This window comes from Canis lupus, chromosome 10 (genome assembly GCF_011100685.1).
Source record: "Canis lupus familiaris isolate Mischka breed German Shepherd chromosome 10, alternate assembly UU_Cfam_GSD_1.0, whole genome shotgun sequence".
NCBI classification, from domain to species: Eukaryota; Metazoa; Chordata; class Mammalia; order Carnivora; family Canidae; genus Canis; species Canis lupus.
Window position 1 is genome coordinate 45480382 of NC_049231.1, and position 14978 is coordinate 45495359.

The following is a 14978-nucleotide window of genomic DNA, read 5'->3' on the forward strand; positions in this document are numbered from 1 at the left end:
GGGTCCTGCCCAGTGGGAGTCTGAGGGGAGCCCTAAATAATCAACTTATATCACAGCTTCAGTTACTCTCTCACATACACACACATCACAATTTTAGGTGTAAATCCAACTTCAGCTATGTAGTCCCAAATGCTGAAAATAAAATTGTCCCTTTTTCATCAATATTTGTGAACGAAGACAGTTGTATTGTACACTTTTCAACTTCTACTATGCTATTTTTTAGCAACAGAAATTTGAGGTAAAATTCCCCATGTATGACCCAGACTCTTCAAACTGTCCCTGTAAGATTTCACTCAAAATTGTCAAGAAAGAGTAAGGAGAAATCAGTTTTAGAGATGGACTTGAATCTACCACATTGTCACCAGCTCACAGTAAGCTATGTTTAAATTGACAGGGATTGATGTTTTTAAATATTCAGGGCCTGATGTATTTTAAAAATGAAAATCTATTTACCTGTGATTTCCTGAACTAATAACATTACTGAATAATGACTACAAAATCAGAGAACTGTGCTGGGGGAGGAAACCCACAAATGAGATTTCCCTGCAACGTAGCAATTACTCTGTATCCTAGTACATAAGCTAGGAAACAAGTCTTTGTTAATTCTGCACTTTTCTTCTTCTTCTTCTTTTTTATTATTATTTTTTTGAGAGAGAAAGAATATGAGTGGAGAGGGAGAGAAAGAATATCAAGCAGGCTCCATACTCGGCACGGAGCCCAATGCAGGGCTCGATCTCACAACCCAGAGATCATGACCCCTGAGCTGAAATCGAGTCAGATATTTAACCAACTGAGCCACCTAGGTGCCTCAATTCTGCATTTTTTTCCATCCAATTTTTAAGTCTTCCTCCTTGTAGTTCATTGCAAACACATGGCAATAAGAGGGCTAAAACACCACATCGTGTGGCTAACATAGCCACCAAGGAAGGAGCCCTTTCTCAGGAGGACCTGCTGAGTCCAGTGGCCAGCCAGCCTAAGGAATGGCAAAGAGACTGGAGTTTCACCTCTGCAGGATGGACTGAAATCTCAGTGGTGATCGAGACATTGAATTGGAGACTTAGAGAACACAGACAGTGACAGTATATCGGAGAATCCTGATTGCCTCTCCAGTAGTCTCTGCTGGGCTGCCCTGACTGGCACATGTACTATGCTGATCACATTTTGGTTTTCACTTCACAGTATATACCTGGGCCTTTAGTACTTTCTAAAAGAGCTTTCCTTTGGTTTTATAAATTTAGAACATTCATTTTATCCTGGTTTTGTTTCATATTGTGATACTTTTTAGTCTTTCCATAATTCTAAACTCTTGATAACCTTTGGAGTACCATATACACATCAGTGTTTCTTAGAGTATGGCCTCTGGGCCAGCAGCTTCAGCATCACCTGGGCCCACCTCAAAACCACTGCCTCACAGATGCTAAAGTTTAGGAGCCACTCATTCATTATCCTTCAGTCATGACCCAGAGTCAGGCACTTTGGCAAGCTGTATTCCTTCCAGACCCCACTGACACAATGAAACTCAACCTTTGGAAAGTTTTCAATATACACCTTTCCAGTGCTATAATCCTTTAGAGAATTTGATTTCATATTTATTGGGGATCCACTAGATGCTAGCTGGTAGTCGCTAGATTAACGCATCTTTAAGAGAGTGACAATACAAGAGGACTATAGAAATGTCTGCTTGGGGCATCTTCACCAGCAGTTTCTCTCTTCCATTCAATATTGGGAAACAAAGAGCTTCTCTTTTGACAAGACTGAGTAATTCTGAGACTCATAATGCCTGCATTTCTACAAACTCAGCTCCTGGCTTAATAATCATATGATTATTGTATAATCCACTTATATTCAGAATCTACTCCCACAAGTACCATTCAGAGAAGTGCAGGATGGGAAACACAAGGGTATCTTCCTTCAGGGAAACCCAAGCTGGTTTTCCTCCCCACTGCCTTTCAACCTTAGTCCTGATCTGGGTTCTGATCTGAGGGAGGCCTTACCCACCCATGGCATCAAGGGAAGCCACTGCCCTACCCAGGTGTTAACTTCACTTACCGCACTGGTCTGAACGGATTCATTCTCTGGTTTGGCTCTTACATCAATGACCCCATCAGCATGGCGAAAGGAGCAGTCAGCAAGGATGTCAAAAAAAGATAGCTTCTGGGCCTTCAAGCCATATTTCTGAAGCCACTTCTTGGAGTCCCAGGCATCCTCTGGGTTTGACTTATTCTTGACAGAGGTTGCTCCTGATTCTATTTTTGGAATTACAGTTCATCAGTACCATTCATATTCTATAAGCCATTTGTACTACATCCTCAATATTTACTGAGCTGGAACATGTTCTTTGCCAGATCACATTCATTTCAGGAAGCATGCTTTCCAAACCAGGACTGGCAAAGACTTAGTTCACAAGGACTGGAAGGCAGGAATCTACTGCTTTTCATCTCACTTCCTCTTCTATCTAAGTTGCCTACCCCATGTGTCTATGGAGATGGCTGACAGACCAAGGCCATGTGCCAGGAGAGCATTAAATTTATGGTCAGGAGCTTTGGGTTCAAGTCATGGCTTTACCACTTATGGCTTGGCTAAGTTGCTCAAACTTGGGTGAGTCACAGCACTTAGCCTCTGAGCTTCAGCAGAACTCTTTACCTGCAGATCGAAGATAGCATCTGCTTGGCCTTCCTAAGTGTGTTGAAGTGATTCAACGAGAGAAGTCACGTGGAAGTGCTTTGTGGGGAGTGGGGACGAGAATTACAGGCATGGAATCTGTGTTGAGGTAGAAGTCAGTGAACCAGAGAAGCCTGGCAGGCTGCCTCCCCAGAACTCTGCTGTTAGCTTTGGTGAATTTATTCTGATTCAGAGCCTGACCCTCAACTCAGCAGGCTCAGAAACCTCCTATAGTCAGCTTAAGAACCTAGAGCTGCATCTATAACTTACCTTAGTCTGGCTCGCAGGTTAAAGTACAACCCAGAAACCTAATTGCCCAAATCTTCCCAGCCCTCAGCACATTCCCTTGGCATGTTCCAAAGGTAATCTATACTCTCTTTAAGTGGGAGGAGGTGCTATGTTAGCTGAGCAGATCACCATACAACAGAAAAGTATTCCCCTAGGTGCTCAAACCACTAGTGCCACCTAGAGAAGACAGAAGTATCAGGGGCGGGCGGGGGAGCATAGACAACTGGGGTGAGCAAATCTGAAGCTGAGAAGGAGGCACTGGTATCTGAAGTGGGCTAGCACTGGCCCATGGGAGCTAACAGTATAACTTTCCTCCCAACTCCATGCTCCTTGGTGGCACAGTGTGCGGTAGCACACTGGTAGGGTAAAATTGACCATGCTGGGAGTATTTACAGAATCTGGAAATCAGAGCTTTTTTATTCCAGTGAGTGGACTGGCAAACATTTATCTCAATCCACTGGAAGGAAGGCAGAAAGGACTCTGAGCTTTTTTGCCCCACTGAGACCAGCAGAGCTCTAGGAGGACCAGCAGGGTAGGCTGGAAAAGAGGTGTTGTTTTTTTTGGTTTTTTTTAATAACATGTACTACTGCAAATTAGGTCTACCAGCCCTATAAAGTTTATTTCCACTTAGATAAGCAGTTCTCCGCCCTGCATATTGGAAATTCTCTGAGTTTTTAAAAATACTGATGCATAGGCCCTATCCATTAGATTCTGCTTTAATTGGTCTAGATATTGAGATTTTTCAAAGCTCCCTGGGTGATTATACTGTGCAACTAAGCTTTGCAACTAAGGTCATATGGAAAGTGACTTCTATGTTATGGTTTAGTGATCCCATCAGTTATGCTTCTACCACAGACAGATTCAAGTTCAATTATACTTTTAATGAAAAAGAAGTACTCAATATTAGTGAAACAAAAACATCATCTATACTTGCCCATTATTATACTTAAAGGGATATAAAATCAGAATAGGATTTGAAGAAATAAAACGCTTCAGAGTTAATAGTATGTAAAGGATCTGCCAAGTAATGCTACATGTGAGCTATGTCCTCAGATTTTAATAGAACACCTTTCAAATAATGCACTCACACCTACTAGAGCTAGGACTTCTCAAAGAAGCCTGGTTTTGGCTTTTGAACTTTAAACCAGTCTGGCATCAAAAGCCCCTTTGCACACGGTCCTCAGTTACCAGCGGTTGGTTTCTATATGATTCACAAAGCATCTTCTTACCCTGTACAGGTAGCTCAAATCAGAGGCTCCCCCAAAGCTTCTGATCCCTGAGATTCTCCTGCATGTTCTCCTGCATCACAGGGAAACAGCAAAGAGAACAGAGCCATTTTTGTCAGTGGGACCAGCCTCCTTGGAGAAACCCTTTGAGTGACTATTTTTCCTCCATTATTGTTAATTACATTCTGAGGCTTTGTCTCCGCTTCCTTCCTACTTTATTCTCCTCCCTTCTTTCTGATTAACAGGTATAGTGGGAAATAAAATTTTCACTCACTTATGTCCATAGCAACACACAAATTAGGATGTTTCTACTCTGTCTGGGGGTTGCCTTCTTTTAAAAAGAGTCTTTTTTCAATGATAAATTCAAGCTTACCACAAAAGGACTTCCTAAAAACACATCAAACCAATTCTAACAAGGGATTTTGAAAAACCAGAGACTAACTTTTGACTCCTGGCTTCACCCTGGACCAGGCAGTACAGTCATCCTGAGGGCATGATTGAGGCTCCCAATTACTCTCTGAAAAGGAGACTCAAGGATAACCTCAAAGCAACTTGAACTTCATAAAGGAAAGAAGGGGCAGCCAAGCATGTAAAAACAAAGAGCCTAGGTGCTCAAAGCTGAAGGAAAGAGAGGAAGGGGGGAAGTCTCCCCACTTTCAGTGCTAATTACACCAATTAGCGGCTGAGCCTCATCTTTCCCAGGTTGGGAGGGGAAGGGAGTGCTCCACTCATTAGACTTCCTTACGAAGGAGTTCTTTCCAATCCCCTACAGTTATCTTAATTAAAAGTGATACATAAATCTTCACCCACAGAGCCTTGCGTTAATACTTTCATTTATGACAGAGGTGAGAGCTCACAGTGCATCCTATACCATGCGTGAGATTATTAAGGAGTTACTGCAGGAGAAGCACATAGCAGATCACATTGATGTCACAGAATTAATGTGCCTGGTTGTCTCTATCCTACTTGTCGATCTCAAAACATGTTTTAATGAGCAACATCTACTAGCCAAAGCTTTTTAAATATCACTGCTACAGCCAGGGCCACAGCAAAAAGGTAATTTGGGCACTGTTTATCTGTGCCCACTCCTCCCCTCAAGGTACAGTTCCCTAGTGGCTCATGGCCACCTAGGATTTATCACCATAACTGCCCTCGCTGTGGCAATAGTTAATCTGTGAGACTGGCTGGGCTGCAGCACCCAAATATTTGGTCAAAGATTATTCTAGATATTTCTGTGAAGGTATTTTTAGATGAGATTAAGACTTAAATGGGCAGACTTTGGGTAAAACAGATTACCCTCCATATCATGAGAGGGCATCCTCCATTCAGCTGAAGACCTTTAATAGGGAAAAAACCTGAAGTCCTCTGAAGAATAGGGAATTCTGACAGCAGACTGCCTTGGGACCTGAAATGCAACACCAGCTCATGAAGGTTGAGTTGGGATTTGGTAGCTTCCACACTCATGTGAGCCAAGTCCTAAAATATCTCAATCTCTGTCTCAACCTCTTTGTATACCCGTGTGCATGTGTGCTCACACATATGCACACACCCATCTTCTTGGCTCTGTTTCTCTGAAGAACTTTGATTCATATGCTCATCCTCTTCCACTAAAGATTCCTTGTCCAGCACCGTATTCCTGCCATGTTAGAGTCACATGCCTTTCAAGGGAACCATCAGCTAATGAATAAACTAGAACACAGTTTGGTACACACTTTCCAACATCTCTGTTCTCATGAGTAGCATGAGACACTAAGCCAACACTTGGTGGGAAGTGGCATGTCATAGGATGCTGTGAATTAGTTGAAAAGGAAAGGTTCAGAAGAAGCTGAAAGTGACGTCCAATGGAAAGAAGGAAAAGGTGGGGGACAGGGAAGGAAGAAAGGATTGGGGAGAGGGAGGGAAGGAAGGAATGAATTAAGGACAGCTGAGAGGGAGAGAGAAAGGTGGCAACTGTTAGGACAAGAAATCCAGCCGCTTGCCTGTCAGACATGTGAGTAAGCCCAGCAGACACCAGCTGTGGGGCCAAGGGTTGTCTGCAGGTAAAACAATGAATACTGCCGGGGTGGGGACCCAGGAAACGTGTTGACAGCATGGCTCAAGAGAGCAGCCTGTCTCTGGGTAGTCATACACTTTGTTCACCGTACTTGCTGACTGATATTTTTCTCTTTATCTACAGTTGTGAAAGTACCATGTGTTGAGCATATTTGCCTGGCACTGCACAGGAGCCAAGAAAGGGGAGGAGGGGAGGCAGGGGAAGAGAATGGTAACCTGCCAATATTCTGCAGAACTGACTTGCTAGGCAGATTTGGGTAACTGTTCTCTGGAATGCCCCAGGGTTATATACACGAGGGCTGAGGAATAAGGAGATGCAGGGATGTGCCTGAAGTCTCAGCTCTAATATGGCACTGAGTCAAATGGGCAGTTGTAGAGATAGTCCTGCGTGGACTAGTGTACAATGGGAAAAAATTCAGATGAATTCTAGGCCCTTTCTCCCCTGGATTACCATGAAATGATCTTTACTTCTTCCTTTAATGCTTGTAAAAGTCAAAGCAAAACCTCTGTGGAAAAGGGTTCCATGGCTTAGTCAACTTGTTTGTAAACCAGTGGAAAACTGATTGCAGCCCCAAGTGCCTCTAATTCCTATCCTCCTCAGCAGGGGAAAGTCGGAGGGAAAGGCAACTGAACAAAGAGGCAAGAAAGAAGCAGACATAAAGATAAAGACCAAAAAGTACTAACAGTGGACAGGAGGTGGGAGAGGAGCTAATGTCACTTCCTTTCTCTTCTGCCCAATTCTGAAAGAAGGAAACTGAAAAAAAAATTTGCTTTCCAAGTGGGCTATGAATGAGGCAGCTGCAGGACAAAAGTTTAATTAAACTCAAGGCCTACAACTGGCTATTGAGAAATAAGGAGCAGCAGTCAGTGACAGACCTGCATGGAGGCTGAGAAGAAACCTCTTGCAGAGCATACACTCCAAGGGAAGAACTGCAAAAGCCACATTTGAATGTCTCTGTGTCTGCAATAACATTTAAAATACACTCAAAATAGTTGAGGATCAGTGGCATAGGCAACAAATTATACCTCTGGCAATGATTTCTTTGAAAATAGAGTGATGTGGCAAGACAAACCAATTCAAGATGCTTGCTATAAAGTGGAAATAATCAAGATTAAGAAATGAGAAGAGGATTGATGGAGTTTGGGAACTTTAGATTGAGAACATGAGGGTCATGTGGTAGTGAGAATGGAAACCATAAAGCAGAGTGGGGATACTGGGATGAAACCAATAGGGAAATTTGAATCTGCTTCCCTTGGGAAATTAAAATAGTGCCACTTTTTTGATCCTGCATTAGCACTGCCAGGGTTTGGTTTTGGTTTTGTTTTTTATTGTTAGCCAGCCTATTTATTTCATGAATTCTCTCAAAACTTGTTTGTTGAGATATAATTCATATACTATGAAACTAACCTTTTTAAAGTATACAGTTCATTGGGTTCTAGTTTATTTACATGGTTGTGCAACCATCATCACTACTTAATTCAAGCACATCTTCGTCACCCCACAAAAAAACCCTATACTCATTACAAATCACGTCTCATTTCCCTTCTCCTCTCCCTCTTTGGATTTGTCTATTCTGGACACTTCGTGTAAATGGCATCATACAAACTGTGGCCTTTTATAAAGTCTGGCTCGTTTCAATGAACATAATGCTTTCAAAGTTAATCTGTGTTGCAGCATGTATCAGTACCACATAACTTATTATGGCTGCATAATATTCCAGTGTAGGGATATGCCACATTTGCTTTTCTATTAATCAGTTACTAGACATATAAGTTGTTTTCACTTTTTGGGTTTTTGGCTATTATGATGCTAGGAACATTCATGTACAAGTTTTTTTGTGAACATATGTCTTTTTAAGGACTTTTAAAAACTGAAGTGTATATAACATATATGGTATTATATGAGTTTCAGGTGTACAATAGGATTCAACAGCTTTATATATTTCTCAGTGCTCCATCAAGATAACTGTACTCTCAGTCCCCCTTAATCTGTTTCACCCCTCCCAACTCCCACCCCTGACCTCCTTTCTGGCAATTACCAGTTTGCTTCCTGTATACAAGAGTCAGCTTTCCATTTGTCTCTTTTTCTCTTTGTTTTATTTAAGTTTCACATATAAGTAAAATCATATGATATTTGTCTTTCTCTGACTGACATTTCACTCAGCATTAAACTCTCTAGGTTGACTCATGTTGTTACAAATAGCAATATTTCACTATTTTTTATGGCCGAGTAATATTCCATTGTGTATATATACCACATCTTCTTTATCCTTTCATCTACTGATGGACATTTGGGTCACTTCCATATCCTGACTATTAAAAATACATAAACATAGGGGTGCATATATCTTTTTGAATTAGTATTTTCACTTTCTTGGGTAAATGCACAGTAGTGTAATTACTGGGTTATTTGGTAATTCTATTTTTAATTTTTTGAGGAAATTCCATACTGTTTCCACAGTGGCTGCACCAATCTGCATTCCCACCAACAGTGCACAAACGTTCATTTTTCTCCACATCCTCACCAATACTTATTATTTCTTGTCTTTTTTATTCTGGCCATTCTGACAAGTGCAAAGTAATATTTCACTGTGGTTTTATTCTACATTTCCCTGATAATTAGTAGTGTTGAGCATCTTTTCACATGTCTGTGGGCCCTTTGTACATCTTCTTTAGAAAAATATTCAGGTCCTCTGCCTATTTTAAAATTGGATTATTTGCTTTTTTGTGTGTTGAGTTCTATAAGTTCTTTATATATTTTTGACATTAGCTCCTTATCAGAGATATCATTTGAAATCACTCAGTAGGTTACCTTGTTGTTTTGTTGATGGTTTCCTTCGCTATGCAAAACCTTTTTATTTTAGTACAGTTCAATAGTTTAATTCTGCTTTTGCTTCCCTTCCCTTGCCAGAAAAAGACATATCTAGAAAAATGTTTCTATAGTTGAAGTCAAAAAATTACTGCCTATGTTTCCATCCAGGAGTTTTACGGAGTAAGGGCTCATATTTGGTTCTTTTTCTATATATAATTTTTTTCTTTTTTTATATATAATTTTTATTGAGTTCTATATACCAACATATAGCATAACACCCAGTGCTCATCCCATCAAGTGCCCTCCTCAGTGCCCATCACCCAGTCACCCCATCCCCCCACCCACCTCCCTTTCCACCACCCCTTGTTCGTTTCTGAGAGTTAGGTGTCTCTCATGTTTCGTCATCCTCTCTGATATTTCCCACTCATTTTCTCTCTCCTTTCTCCTTTATTCCCTTTCACTAATTTTTATATTCCCCAAATGAATGAGACCATATAATGTTTGTCCTTCTCTGATTGACTTGTTTCACTCAGCATAATACCCTCCAGTTCCATCCACATTGAAGCAAATGGTGGGCATTTGTAGTTTCTAATGGCTGAGTAATATTCCATTGTATATATAGACCACATCTTCTTTATCCATTCATCTTTCGATGGACACTGAGGCTCCTTCCACAGTTTGGCTATTGTGGACATTGCTGCTATAAACATCGGGGTGCAGGTGTCCTGCCATTTCACTGCATCTGTATGTTTGGGGTAAATCCCCATCAGTGCAATTGCTGGGTCGTAGGGCAGATCTATTTTTAACTCTTTGAGGAACCTCCACACAGTTTTCCAGAGTGGCTGCACCAGTTCACATTCCCACCACCAGTGCAGGAGGGTTCCCCTCCACATCCTCTCCAAATTTTGTTTCCTGTTTGTTAATTTTCCCCATTCTCACTGGTGTGAGGTGGTATCTCATTGTGGTTTTGATTTGTATTTCCCTGATGGCAAGTGATGTGGAGCATTTTCTCATGTGCTTTTTGGCCATGTCTATGTCTTCCTCTGTGGGATTTCTGTTCATGTCTTTTGCCCATTTCATGATTGGATTGTTTGTTTCTTTGCTGTTGAGTTTAATAAGTTCTTTATAGATCTTGGATACTAGCCCTTTATCTGATATGTCATTTGCAAATACCTTCTCCCATTCTGTAGGTTGTCTTTTAGTTTTGTTGACTGTTTCTTTTGCTGTGCAGAAGCTTTTTATCTTGATGAAGTCCCAATAATTCATTTTTGCTTTTGTTTCCCTTGCCTTCATAGATGTATCTTGCAAGAAGTTGCTGTGGCTAAGTTCAAAAAGGGTGTTGCCTGTGTTCTCCTCTAGGATTTTGATGGAATCTTCTCTTACATTTAGATCTTTCATCCATTTTGAGTTTATCTTTGTGTATGGTGTAAGAGAATGGTCTAGTTTCATTCTTCTGCATGTGGCTGTCCAATTTTCCCAGCATCATTTATTGAATAGACTATCCTTTTTCCACTGGATAGCCTTTCCATCTTTGTCAATTATTAGTTGACCATAGAGTTGAGGGCCCATTTCTGGGCTCTCTATTCTGTTCCATTGATCTATGTGTATGTCTTGGTGCCAGTACCACACTGTCTTAATGATCACAGCTTTGTAGTACAACCTGAAATCCGGCATTGTGATACCCCCAGCTCTGGTTTTCTTTCTCAATATTCCCCAGCTCTGGTTTTCTTTCTCAGTATTCCCCTGGCTATTTGGGGTCTTTTCTGATTCCACACAAATCTTAAGATGATTTGTTCCAACTCTCTGAAGAAAGTCCATGGTATTTTGATAGAGATTGCATTAAATATATACATTGCCCTGGGTAGCATTGACATTTTCACAATATTAATTCTTCCAATCCATGAGCATGAAATATTTTTCCATCTCTTTGTGTCTTCCTAGATTTCTTTCAGAAGTGTTCTGTAGTTTTTAGGGTATAGATCCTTTACTTCTTTGGTTAGGTTTATTCCTAGGTATCTTATGCTTTGGGGTGCAATTGTAAATGGGATTGACTCCTCAATTTCTCTTTCCTCAGTTTCATGATTAATGTATAGAAATGCCACTGATTTCTGGGCATTGATTTTGTATCCTGTCACACTGCCAAATTGCTGTATGAGTTCTAGCAATCTTGGGGTATAGTCTTTTGGGTTTTCTATATACAGTATCAGCGAAGAGGGAGAGTTTGAATTCTTCTTTGCCAATTTAAATGCCTTTTATTTCTTTTTGTTGCCTGATTGCTGAGGCTAGGACTTCTAGTACTATGTTGAATAGCAGTGGTGAGAGTGGACATCCCTGTTGTGTTCCTGATGTTAGGGGAAAGGCTCCCAGTGTTTCCCCATTGAGAATGATATTTGCTGTGGGCTTTTCATAGATGGCTTTTAATATGCTGAGGAATGGGGATCCCTGGGTGGCGCAGCGGTTTGGTGCCTACCTTTGGCCCAGGGCGCGATCCTGGAGACCGGGGATCGAATCCCACGTCGGGCTCCCGGTGCATGGAGCCTGCTTCTCCCTCTGCCTGTGTCTCTGCTTCTCCCTCTCTCTCTGTGACTATCATAAAAAAAAAAGATGCTGAGGAATGTTCCCTCTATCCCTACACTGTGAAGAGTTTTGATCAGGAATGGATGCTGTATTTTGTCAAATGCTTTCTCTGCATCTATTGAGAGGATCATATGGTTCTTTGCTTTTTCTCTTGTTGATATGATCTATCATGTTGATTGCTTTATGAGTGTTGAACCAGCCTTGCATCCCAGGGATAAATCCTACTTGGTCATGGTGAAGAATCTTAATGTAGTGTTGGATCCTATTGGCTAGTATCTTGTTGAGAATTTTTGCCATCTATGTTCATCAGGGATATTGGTCTATAATTCTCCTTTTCGGTGGGGTCTTTGTCTGGTTTTGGAATTAAGGTGATGCTGGCCTCATAGAACAAGTTTGGAAGTACTCCATCCCTTTCTATCTTTTGGAACAGCTTTCATAGAATAGGTATTGTTTCTTCTTTAAACATTTGATAGAATTCCCCTCGGAAGCCATCTGGCCCTGGACTTCTGTGTCTTGGGAGGTTTTTGATGACTGCTTCAATTTCTTCCCTGGTTATTGGCCTGTTTGGGTTTTCTATTTCTTCCTGTTCCAGTTTTGGTAGTTTGTGGTTTTCCAGAAATGCATCCATTTCTTCTAGATTGCCTAATTTATTGGCATATAGCTGCTCATAATATGTTTTTAAAATTGTATTTCCTTGGTATTGGTGGTGATCTCTCCTTTTTCATTCATGATTTTATTAATTTGAGTCTTTTCTCTTTTGTTTTTAATAAGTCTGGCTAATGGTTTACCTATCTTATTAATTCTTTCAAAGAACCAACTCTTGGTTTTGTTGATCTGTTCCACAGTTCTTCTGGTCTCTATTTAGTTGAGTTCTGCTCAAATCTTTATTAACTCTCTTCTTCTGCTGGGTGTAGGCTTTATTTGCTGTTCTTTCTCCAGTTCCTTTAGGTGCAAGGTTAGCTTTTGTATTTGAGTTTTTTCCAGTTTTTTGAAGGATGCTTGAATAGTGATATATTTCCCTCTTAGGACTGCTTTTGTTGTATCCCAAAGATTTTGAGTGGTTGTATCTTCATTCTCACTAGTTTCCATGAATCTTTTTAATTCTTCTCTAATTTCCTGGTTGATCCTTTCAACTTTTAGCAGGATGGTCTTTAACCTCCACATTGTTTGAATTTCTTCCAAATTTATTCTTGTGAGTTAGTTGTAGTTTCAAAGCATTATGGTCTGAAAATATGCAGGGGACAATCCCAATCTTTTGGTATCGGTTAAGACCTGATTTGTGACCCAGTATGTGGTCTATTCTGGAGAAAGTTCCATGTGCACTTGAGAAGAATGTGTATTCAGTTGCATTTGGATGTAAGGTTCTATAATATCTGTGAAATCCATCTGGTCCAGTGTATCATTTAAAGATCTTGTTTCTTTGGAGATGTTGTGCTTAGAAGATCTGTCATTTGTAGAAAGCAACATTTTGTAGAAAGTGTTGAAGTCTCCCAGTATTAGTGTATTATTATCTAAGTATATCTTTACTTTGGTTATTAATTGATTGATATACTTGTCAGCTCCCACATTAGGGGCATAAATATTCATGATTGTTAGGTCCTCTTGTTGGATATAGTGTCCCTCTTCATCTCTTACTACAGTCTTTGGGATAAACTTTAATTTATCTGATGTGAGGATTGTTACCCCTGCTTTCTTTGGGGGACCATTTGAATGATAAATGGTTCTCCAACTTTTCGTTTTCAGGCTGTAGGTGTCCTTAGGTCTAAAATGAGTCTCTTGTAGACAGCAAATAGATGGGTCTTGCTTTTTTATCCAGTCTGAAACCCTGTGTCTTTTGATGGGATCATTAAGCCCATTTATGTTCAGGGTTACTATTGAAAGATACGAATTTAGTGTCATCATAATACCTATTCAGTCCCTGTTTTTGTAGATTATTTCTTTGGGCATCCTCTTTCTTTTACAGAGTCCCCCTTAATATTTCTTGCAGAGCTGGTTTGGTGATCACATATTCTTTCAGTTTCTGCCTATCTTGGAAGCTCTTTATCTCTCCTTCCATTTGGAATGAGAGCCTTGCTGGATAAATTATTCTTGGCTGCATGTTCTTCTCATTTAGGACCCTGAATATATCCTACCAGCCCTTTCTGGCCTGCCAGGTCTCTGTGGAGAGTTCTGCTGTTAATCTAATATTTCTTCCCATATAAGTTAGGGATCTCTTGTCTCTTGCTGCTTTAAGGATTTTCTCTTTATCTTTGGAATTTGCAAGTTTTACTATTAAATGTTGAGGTGTTGAATGGTTTTTATTGATTTTGGGGCGGGGGGACCTCTCTATCTCTTGGATCTGAATGCCTGTTTCCCTCCCAAATTAGGGAAGTTCTCAGCTATGATTTGTTCAAATATGCTTCCTGGTCCTCTGTCCCTTTCAGCACTCTCTGGAACCCCAATTAAACAAAGACTTTTCCTTCTGAGGTATTTCCCTTAACTTTTCCTCATAGTCTTTTAATTGTTTTTCTCTTTTTTTCCTCAGCTTCCTTCCTTACCATCAATTTATCTTCTCTGTCTCACTCTTTCTTCTACCTCATTAACCCTCATCGTTAGGACCTCCAGTTTGGATTGCATCTCATTTAATTGATTTTTAATTTCAACCTGATTAGATCTAAATTATGCAGTCATGAAGTCTCTTGAATCCTTCATGCTTTTTTCCAGAGCCACCAGGAGCTTTATAATTGTGCTTCTGAATTGGCTTTCTGACATCAAATTATAATCCAAATTCTGTAACTCTGTGGCAGAGAGTACTGTTTCTGATTCTTTCTTTTGTGGTGAGTTCTTTCTAGTCATTTTGCTCAGTGCAGAGTGGCTAATCATATTTGGTTCTTAATCTATTTTATTTGTGTATGTAGTGTAAGACACTGATGCATTTTCATTCTTTTGCACGTAGCTGTCCAGCTTTCCCAACACCATTTGTTGAAGAGGTTGTCTTTTTCTCACTGTATATTCTTGCTTCCTTTGTTATAAATTAACTGACCATAAAAGCTTGGGTTTATTTTTAGACTTTCTATTCTGTTCCATTGATCATTATGTCTGTTTTTGGACCAGTACCATATTGTTTTGATCAGAATAGCTTTGTAGTATGTCTTGAAATCTGGGATTGTGGTACCTCTAGGTTTATTCTTTTTCAAGACCGCTTTGGCTATTTGAGGTCTTTGTGATTCCACACAAATTTTAGGATTATTTGTTCTGTGAAACATGTATTTTCATAGGGATTGAATTAAATCTCTAGATTGCTTTTAGGATGGACATTTTAACAATATTGGTTTTTCTAATCCATGAGCACACTATCATTCTGTGTTGTCTTCAATTTCTTT

The 14978-nt window shown here is 40.2% G+C and overlaps 1 protein-coding gene across 8 annotated transcripts in view; it reads right to left on the minus strand.

Moving 5' to 3' along the window:
• Positions 1 to 14978, minus strand: part of VWA3B (von Willebrand factor A domain containing 3B) — a 229576-nt gene that overhangs the window by 151177 nt on the left and 63421 nt on the right. For all 8 annotated transcript variants that reach the window (XR_005365788.1, XR_005365787.1, XR_005365789.1 and 5 more), the window contains exon 9: positions 2050 to 2246. Coding sequence is in view for 5 of the 8 variants with exons in the window: in XM_038551081.1 (XP_038407009.1) it covers positions 2050 to 2246 (197 nt within the window). In the remaining 3 variants the exon portion in view is untranslated. The remainder of the gene's footprint in view (positions 1 to 2049; positions 2247 to 14978) is intronic.